This window comes from Pteropus vampyrus, unplaced genomic scaffold (assembly GCF_000151845.1).
Source record: "Pteropus vampyrus isolate Shadow unplaced genomic scaffold, Pvam_2.0 Scaffold14, whole genome shotgun sequence".
Lineage (NCBI taxonomy): Eukaryota > Metazoa > Chordata > Mammalia > Chiroptera > Pteropodidae > Pteropus > Pteropus vampyrus.
Window position 1 is genome coordinate 8,892,854 of NW_011888795.1, and position 10,372 is coordinate 8,903,225.

General features: G+C 42.1%; 1 protein-coding gene across 1 annotated transcript in view; it reads right to left on the reverse strand.

The window, feature by feature from the left end:
• Positions 1 to 844: 844 nt before the first annotated feature.
• The window catches only part of VPS8 (VPS8, CORVET complex subunit), a 255,708-nt gene continuing 246,180 nt past the window's right edge, over positions 845 to 10,372 (reverse strand). Inside the window, exons 47-48 of the mRNA XM_011383477.2 lie at positions 4,808 to 4,888; positions 845 to 1,580 (exon numbers count right to left, since the gene is read on the reverse strand). Of these exons, the coding sequence (XP_011381779.1) occupies positions 1,431 to 1,580; positions 4,808 to 4,888 (231 nt within the window). The 3' untranslated portion in view covers positions 845 to 1,430. The remainder of the gene's footprint in view (positions 1,581 to 4,807; positions 4,889 to 10,372) is intronic.

Here is a 10,372-nt window from a genome sequence, read left to right on the forward strand (position 1 = left end):
CAGCTTTCTCATGTGTAAAACAGGGTTGAGACTATCGCATCAGATAGCTGCAACCAGCATCCAGTTGATGTTCACTTAATGCTCACCGCTTCCTCCCATTTGACCTCCTCACACCTCTATCAGGAGGCAGTAGCCGGTGCTGGTGCCCTGGGTCTCAGGAGGAGTTATACAGGCATCCCTTGGGGCATTGCGGGTTTGGTTCCAGAGTGTTGCAACACAGTATTGCACTTAAGTCTTAATCATTTTTCTGGTGGAGGATTTTGCTTTCAATTTGTTAAAAATGGAACACCTGCGAAGCACAATAAAACAAGGTATGCCTGTATAATGTTTGCCATGAGCCTATACAGTGTTAAACGTTTATGTGTATTGTTTTAGTCTTCACAACAACTTTATAAAAAATTGAAGCTTAGAGAAGTTAAGTGACTCATCCAGGCTCACAGCTAGTTTGTAGCAGAGGCACATCTAGTTTATACATCTATTTCCTGTGGGCTTGGTTAGCATAAGCAAGCCAGCGCATGAGAGTCTGCTCATCCCTGAATGGACCAATGAAAAAGGAGCACCTCAGCCTACCGCCAGTTCAATGACATACAAAGTCCCAAGGTCAAGAAATGTAAAAACACCACTCTGGCCTAGTGCCTGTCATGGAAGCACTTGGGTGGCTGGGCTGCTCTGAATGGAGTTGAGATGGAGCTGCTTATTTGAATAAAAGTAATGTTGTCACAATCGGAATCTTTGACTTTGAGCTAATGAAACTGAATTGTGGCAGTAAGAGTTCTAAAGGTTCTAAATTGTCTGTATGGCTTAGATTGATAGATTGAGAGCTGACAGCCAGCCAGCAAGCCTGCAAACTTAAACACAGAGGTGTTTATTGTTAGAAAGGGAAAATCTTACACTCAAATGGGTTTTAACATAAACACATCAAAAGGGAGATGCCCCAACCCTACAGGCTCTTGGCTCCCTCCAGTGCAGGTTTTAGTTACACAGCAGCCTGGCCGACACTACTCCCTGTTCCCAACAGCAACAGAAGTTCTGAAGTCTCTCCGTGTCACCCATCAACTGGAGGAGACGAGTGTGACAGACCCCAGAATGCCGCCTGTGTGGGCCCCACCTATTTTCTCGGCTTCAAGGAAAACAGGAAAAAAGTCCCAACAGGCAGAGCACAAAAGGCTGGATGGACGTATGTGACATTCTTTTGCTTAAAAAGCAAAACAAAATCGACTAGTCTGATGAAATGATGCAGTGACATCACCGAAGAGACAGGGTGTCTCCCTGGGGAATGGTGGGTGCGTAGACAGCCCTGGGCACAGTTCACCTCAGATCCTCTGCTCAGAAGTGTGAGAAGCAACGTGAGCCAAGCCAGTCGAGAGGAGGGTTCCTTCCCAGTTGCCTCAGGATCATCTCTAGTCTCCAGGCCAGACCCCAGACAGGCTTCAATCCTCAGTCACAGGTGGGGGAATGAGCTGCAGCTGGAAGTTCTCATTCTGGAAGATGCTGTTGAAAGCAGGGCCACTCTGGGAGCCACTGAATGGCCTGTAGCTCTCACTGCTGCGGTTCTGGGAGAGTTCTGTAAGGAGAGCCAGCTGCAAAAGGGGGGACACACATCAGCCTAGGCTTGTGGGGGCAGAGAATCTGGGGGGGTGGGAGGGGATGTGGAATGGAGGTGGGGGATCCTGAATCCCCCCGCCTCGAGTCCAGGAGGGACTGTGCTGCACTGCGGGAAGATATAAAAATGGTCTGAGTCCCTGGTCTGTATCTCACAAACAAGTAATGTAACTTTGGGCAAGTTCACTTTATCTTTTGGGGCCTACATTTCCTCTTTTAATAACGACAAGACTGGACTGGGTAAATCCCATAGGCACATCAAGCTGTGACACTGGTCATGGAAAATGTCTGATTTTGAACCTGCCAGGCTCTGAGTGCTCCACATCCAGCTGGCGCGTGACCCTGTAGCCTCACCCTGAGCTGAGGTTCTCCACCCTCTGCTCATCTCATTCCACACCTTCCCTCTAAGTGAGTTCTCAGGGCGAGAGACTCTGCATTATGACCACTGTCTCTGACCGCTCTCTTTTGTAACTTGGATAGCTCCAAATGGGTGCCCAGCTGTCACTTGAAACTCAGGGGCCGCAGGGGAAATTCAGACTGTACCTCCTCTTATTGTCCTCCCTGCTCCCAGCTTCCCTATTTCCACCAATGACACCAGCGAAAACCTCACCCAGTGGCTCAGTTCTGAAAGAGCTGCCAAGGACAGAGTGTGGCAGGAGGAAAGGTTAATGTCAGCCCACTGGGAAACCAGGCCCTGCCACTCAGAGGGGCCATTCATTTTACCTCAAAGAACCTCTGCAAGAGTAGGGAGCCTGATGGTTTGGCCCTCGAGATGCCCTTGATGGTCAGAGAAGAGATGAATTCAACACCCAAGGTGATCCTGTGTTAGACCCCAGGCTGGAAGTCCATGGGGACCTTTAGCCCCAGGTAACTGTGGTGAGTGCTTTTTAGGTGCCAGGAACTATGCTAGGTCCTCTATGTGTATATTAGTGCTATTTAAAACAATATTTAAAAATTTTAGTTGGTATATAGTATTAGTTTCAGGGATACGATATAGGGTTATTTTTATACCTTACTATGTGATTGCCCCACTAATTCTAGTAACCACTTGTCACTGTGCAGACTCACGCTCATTGACTATATTCCCCTTCACCTTTAACACCCATCCCCTCACCCCCTCCTCTCTGGCAACCATCTTTTTGGTCTCTTTCTATGAGTTTTTGTTTTGTTTTGGCTTGTTATATTTTTAAAAATTCCACATGTAAGTGAAATCATATGGTATTTGTCTTTCTCTGACTTATTTCACTTAGCATAATTCCCTCGAGGTCCATCCATGTTGTCACAAATGGCAAGATTTAATTTTTTACTGCTATATTATATTCCATTGTATGTCTATATATATATACCACTTTTTCATTACTATTCACCTATTGATGGGCACTTAAGTTGCTTCCATATCTTGGCTACTACTTGTAAATAAGACTGCAATGAACACAGGGATGTATATATCTTAAAATTAGTATTTTGATTTTCTTTGGATAAATGCCCAGAATTAGAATTGCTGGGTGGTATGGCAGATCTATTTTTAGTTTTTTGAGGAATCTCCATTCTGTTTTCCATATGGCTGCACCAATTTGCAGTGCTACCAACAGTGCATAAGGGTTTTCTTTTCTCCACATCCTTGCTAACTCATGTTATTTGCTGACTTTTTGATAAGAGCCATTCTGACTGGTATGAGGTGGTATCTCATTGTGGTTTGGATGTACATTCCCCTGATTAGTGATGTTGCGTATCTTTTCATCTGTCTTTTTTTGAAAAATGTCTTTTCAAGTCTGCCACCCATTTTTTGATCAGATTGTTTATTTTTTTGTTGTTGAGTTGTATGAGTTTTTTTTTTTTTAACATATTTTGGATATAAACCCCTTATCGTATATATTATTTGTGAATATATTCTCCTATTTAGTAGGTTGTCTTGTTTTGTTGACGGTTTCCTTCACTGTGCAGACGGTTTTTAAGTATCACTTGTTTATTTTTGCTTTCATTTCCCTTGCTTGAGGGGACATATCCAAAAAGATATTACTCTGACTGATGTCAAACAGAGCACATGAGCAGTCTGTGCAAACTCAAGCTCAAGAAAAAAATCTGGCCTTGCTAGAATTTGGTATGACTTGAGGATTAGAGGAAGTGGTAGAGTTTAGACTCCACCTTCAGGTGACAGAGGTCCAGGAAAGCATTTTCAGCAAGGGGTTAACATGACATTTGGGTTTGGAAAGAGTACTCAGGCAGTAAGCACTGTGGAGAAGGGACAGAAGAACTTCAGTGGCCTGTGACAATTCAGAAGGAAAGGGGAAAAATACACAGGAGATGTAAGATGCCTATAGGATCTTCCTAGTGAGTGGATGTAATGGGAGGGATGAGAGAAAGTGCCACCTGCAGAGAACTACTAAGCAAGAAAGAACACGTTGAGAAAGTTAATGAGTACACTTCTGAAGTGCCTGTGAGACACCCAGACTGATGTCATGGTATGACTGCTGGCAGCACTCCAAATCTGTACTCTTCTCCTATGGTCATAGGATACCAAGTTGTAGTCTAATACCTTTTAGAATAAAGACCAGTTTCCCAGTCTGCATTGCATGTGTCTAAGTTCTAAGACAATGGAGGTAAGTGGAAGTGGTGTATATAACTTGTAGAAAGTACCATTAAACAAAGGGCTTATGCTTTTCCTCCATCTTGCTAGCTAGAATACAGATGTGATGGTTGGAGCTGGAGCAACTATGTTGAACCATGTCAGTATAAACCGTATGTTAAAGACGGTAGAGCTACAAGATAGAAGAAATCTGGAGAGAGGTTTATGGAAAGTGCCCTGGGCTACCTGCATTTACACTTTTATCTTGTTTAAACCACTATAATTTAGTAAATTCGACCAATGCAGACGTTTAGCAGAGTCTTGGGCTTTGGGCAGATTTGGCAGTCAATACAAAAAAAGACCTTGCAGATGAGGGATTAGGCTTCTGTTTGCTCTCTCTGGAGGTTGTACAAACACGGATGCCCTTCTGTGTCCTCACAGTCCATGGCAGATAAAGGACAGATATCTTTCCACTTCCTTTGCATCCTTTGCCAAATTCTGATTGCTCCCTAAGGCCAGGGCATAGCAGGGCACTTTCCAGAGTAAGGAGGGACTGCAGCAAGAACCTAAGATCACCACGTTTCTAAAACAGTAATTCTAAATAAGGAAATAAAAAGTTAAACAACCACAAAACATTACCCTGGAACTTCCTCGGTAGAGACGGCAAAGTTGATCAAATGCTTGGATTTGCTGTGGATCTAGAACAGGTTCTGAGGTTGCCTGAGAAATAAAAAACAATAAGGTGATTAACTAGGACGTGCTGTTTCCTTCATTCCTCTGAAGAAAATCCATGCTACCAGCAATTAGTGAGATATTTTACTGAATATTAGTAAAATCCCTTAGCGCCAGCCCCTAGGCTGACCTCTCTATGGACCCTGTTCTCAGTGTGGTCTCTAATTTTCCATAATGATGAGCTTCCTTTAGGGCTTCTTGATTCCCCTTTGCCTTTACTAAGCAGAGCAATTTCGCTCCATCCAGCCTTGCCTTCCCATATCCATCACTCAGTATGGCCAGCAAAGACGGCCCTTCTTTGTGGTGGTGGTGTATCATAATAGGAAAAGTCATGTCATTTCTCCATCTCATTATAAAGCTGGTAGCCACCTGTGGAGTTGCAAATTAGATCTACTGCTTTTTGAAAGAGGTGAACTCTGACATTTCTACAGCAGTCTTGTTTTGTTCTACCTCTTATAGTGGTGGAACATGTTATACAATGGTTCTTCTCTCGGTGGATCTGGTCCAATTCGTACCTAAAGAAATGAGATTCTGTGGGAGGCAGCCATAGGCTTTGGAGTCAGAAGTAAATTGAAATATTAGTTCTAGCAACTAATTCACTGTGTGACCTCAGGCAAGTCACTTTTCTGAGCCTCAACTGCCTCACCTATAAGTGAGAGAGAATAATATTTCCCTTATTAGGTTGCTGAAAACTAAATTCTATGAGACACATATTTAAAGTGTCTTTAACTTGCTTGGAACCCTGCAAGGGCTCAGTATATGCTAGCTTTTATTAAATGACAGCCTTCATTAAATGTTGATTTCAGAAGTATTCTGTTTATATATAAGACTAGTAAAACGATGTCTTTCTTTGCTCTGTACTTATTATGAACCGTTTTGGCATATATAAAAGGATTACTAAATATACTCCCAATGTATCTGAGGAGAAAGGTTTCCATGAGGAAGGGTCTGAGTGTTGACACAAGCGCTATTTAATGGGAGGGGTCCATATTTTTTCCCAAACAAGGATTTGAGCTTTTTTTTAAAAAAAAGCATTTTATAACAGATTATGTCCCAGAAAGAAAAAGCTAAAGGAGCTCATCACCACTAAACCAGTATTAGAAGAAATGTTAAAGGGACTTATTTAAATATGAATAAGAAAATATAGGAGAGAAGAGAATTCTTACTGACAAAGGCAAACACTTGGTAAAAGAAGTGGATTAACTAACTATAAAGCTAGTACGAAGTTAAAAGACAAAAGTAGGAAGATCATGCATAATTCCAACAATAAATTAAGGGATACCCACAAATACATAATAGAAGAAGTAAAAAAATGACAAAAACATAAACATGGAGGGGGTAAGTAAAAATTGTAGTGATTTCAGAATGTGTTCAAACTTAAGCAACCATCAACTTAAAATAGACTGCTATAAACATAGCTTGGTATATATGAGACACATGGTAACCACAAGCCAAAAATCCACAAGAGATATACAAAAAATAAAGAAAAAGGAATTCAAACACAGTACTATAGAATGACATCAATATAACAGAGCAAAAGAATAAGAAACCGAGAACAAAAACAATCAGAAAAGAATAAAATGCCAATAACTACATACCTATCAATCATTATTTCAAATGTAAATGGACAAAATGTTCCAATTAAAAGACAGGGTGAAGTTCCAGGCAAGATGGTGAGTAGGTGAATGCTGTGCTTGCCTCCTCCTCTGACCACATTAAAATTACAATTCAATTATAGAACAACTTGTAGAACCACATGAAGACTAGCTGAACAGAACTCCTATAACTAAGGATATAAAGAAGAGGCCACATTGAGACTGGTAGCAGTGCCGGAGACATGAAATGGGCTGGTGCCACACCCATGTGTGGTGGTCGAAACTTAGGAGGGAAATCTCGTCTGCAGAAGTCCCCCCTGAAGAGTGAGGGGCCCCAGCCCAGGGTTCAAGTGCCAGGAAGAGGAGTCTCCACAACATCTGGCTGTGAAAATCAGTGGGGATACCATCCATCGGTGTGAGACAGAAGGCTGCTAGAAATCCAGATGTTCTCTTAAAGAGCTCATGCATAGACTTGCTTGCAGACACTCACCCTGGGCTCCAGTGTAGGGATGGTGACTCAGGAGGCACCAGAGGCATACAGGGAGAGACTGAGTTGTGTGGCTTCAAGGCAAGGCTGGAAAGATAGCCACCAATATCCCTGTGTTGAGTCCTCCTCCTGTGCAGCCTACAGGTAAGCTCCATCTCTCCTATATTGAGCCCTCCCCACAACATGGCCAAATCTGAATCTGCATGGGCTGGGTGAACTCTGCTTGCTCCACCCTGGTGACTGCCTGGGATCGTGCCCCATCCAACTCAAACAGTTGGAGGTACTTTCAGTGGCCAGGCAACCAATCCCACCCTGCACACCGCAAGAGGCTCTTTCAGTCTGAAAGATCTGTCCAGCTGGTCTCTACTGACACGGTGCCAGAGACACTTTTGGTGGTGAGCAACCAGCTCTGGCCCAGGCTGCAATCTTTCTTGGACAAGTCTCGGGGGTCTTTGGGCCCAAGTGGGTTGTAGCTGGCCTCAGTGTGCTCTGAGACTTTTGTGGGTGGCCCCAGGCTCAGCACTGGCACCAAACCTGAATCTGCATTAACCTGGTGAATACCACTTGCCCCACCATAATGACTTCCCGGCACCTCACTTCACCCAACTTGTGTACCTCCCAATGTTCTTTCATCAGCTGAGTCTTACAGGCAGCTGACAGGTAACTTTAGGCCTTGGGATGCCCTGGGCCTTATGCTGAGCTACCCCAGGCCTCATATAGCTAGAAGCCAGCCTCAGTTCATAGGGTGGCCTCTCCTATGCACTTCCAGGTCCAGCATAGGCAGCGACCAACTCTGGATAGCGCTGTAGCTCCTACCAGGTAGCCTTGGGCTGGTGGTCACAGGCAGCAGCTGACCTTGGCCTGCACAGAAGCCCCTCCCAAGGTGCCCCAGAACTCACAATCCTGGAGGTTGGCTTCAGACTACAACAGAACACTACCTCACTAGCCCCCAAAGTGGCATGCCCAATGAGTGGTCTCAATAAGCAAATGAGCCTAGTGGAGTGAATTCCACTCCATGGTGTCAGTTCCTACATAGCAGCTCATATTGCGGGTGTGTGAGAGTCAATGCCACCCACTGACATGCAAACAGCAATCAAGGCTCAACTACAATAGGGGGTACACATAACCCACACAAGGGACACTCTTGAATCACCGAGCACAGGAAATCAGGGAGACCAAGCCACTGGGCCACGCAGTGCACCTACTTCATAAGGCCAGCCAGCCAAGACTGAGAACATAGCAGATCTACCTAGTATATAGAAAGGAACACAGAGAGGCAGCCAAAATGAGGAAACAAAGAAACATGTCCCAAAAGGACAGGAGAAAACTCCAGAAAAAGAACTAAACGAAGTTCAACAATGAGACAGTAAGCATAAAAAAGGACACAGAAACCATAGAAAAGAACCAGTCAGAAGTGAAGAATAACCAAAATGAAGAATACACTAGAAAGAATGAACAAGAGGTTAGAAAAAGCAATGGTTAAATCAGTAATTTGGAAGACAAGGTAGCAGAAAGCACCCAACTGAAACAACAAAAAGAAAAAAATAGGGTAGTTTAAGGAATCTCTGGGACAATCTCAAATGTACCAATATTCGCATCATAGAGATATTAGAAGCAAAAGATAGAGAATGTAGTTGAAATAATGACTGAAAACTTCTCTAACCTGGTGAAGGAAATAAGACATACAAGTCCAGGAAGCACGGCGAGTCCCAGACAAGATGAACCCAAAGAGACCCACACCAAGACACATCATAATTAAAATGCCAACAGTTAAAGTCAAAGAGAGAATCATAAATGCAGCAAGAGAAAAGCAGCTAGTTACTTACAAAGGAGCTCCCGTAAGAATGTCAGCTGATTCCTCAACAGAAACTGTGTAGGCCAGAGGGGATTGGCACAAAATATTCAAACTGATGAAAAGTAAGAACATATAACCGAGACTACTCTACCCGGCAAGGCTATCAATTAAAATTGAAGGTGAGAAAAAGAGCTTTCCAGACATAAAAAAAACCTAAAGGAATCCATCACTACCAAGCCAATATTATAAGAAATGTTAAAGGGACTTCTTTAAGAAAAAGAAGGGGGTAAAAAAGAATAATAAATGGCAATAACTATGTATCTATCAACAATCACTTTAAATGTTAATAGATTAAATACTCCAATCAAAAGACAAGGTAGCTGCTGAATGGATAAGAAAACAAGACCTATACATATGCTGTCTACAAGAGACCAACTTCAGATCGAAAGACACACAGAGACAAAGTGAAAGAGGATGGAAAAAGATATTTCATGCAAATAGAAATGAAAAAAGTGGGGCAATAATATTTACATCAAATAATACAGACTTTAAAACAAAGGCTATGATAAGGAACAAAGAAGGAGATTACACAATAATAAAGGGATCAAGCCAACAAGAAGATATAACCCTAGTAAGCATTTATGCACCCAACATGGGAGCAACTAAATTTATAAAGCAAATACTGACTGACATAAAGGAGAGATTGACAGCAATATAGTCATAGTAAGGGACTTTAACACTCCATTAGTACCAATGGACAGATCTTTCAGACAGAAAATCAACAAGGAAACAGTGGCCTTAAATGACACACTAGACGACAGATGGATTTAATTGATATTTTTAGAGTACTCCAAAGCAGCATAATATACATTTTTTTCAAGCACATGAAACGTTTACAAGATAGACCACAAAACAAGTCTCAATAAATTTAAGAAGACTGAAATCATATCAAGCATCTTTGACCACAATGGTATGAAACTAGAAATCAACTACAAGGGGAAAAAAAATGAAAAACACACAAACATGGCAGCTACATAGCATACTACTAACAATGAGATCGAGGAATAAATCAAAAGATATCTTCAGACAAATGAAAATGAAAACATAATGACCCCAAATCTATGGGACACAGCAAAAGCAATCCTAAGGGGGAAATTCATAGCAATACTGGCCTACCTCAAGGAACAAGAAAAATTTCAAATAAAAAAATCTAACCTAACACTTAAAGGAACTAGAAAAAGAACAGCAAACAAAGCCCAAAGTGAGGAGAAGGAAAGAATAAGATCAGCGTGGAAATAAATGAAATACAGTTGAAAAAAACAAAACAAAAGGTCAATGAAACCATGAGCTGATTCTTTGAAAAAAATAAACAAAATTGATAAACCTTTAACCAGACTCATCAAGAACAGAAGAGACAGGAAATAGATAAATAAAATTAGAAATGAAAGAAAAGTGACAAATGACACCGGAGAAATAAAAAAGATTATAAGAAACTACTACGAGTACTTATATGCCAACAAATTAGACGATCTGGGAGAAATGGATAAATTCCTAAAAACATACAATGTTCCAAGACTGAATCAAGATGAAACAGA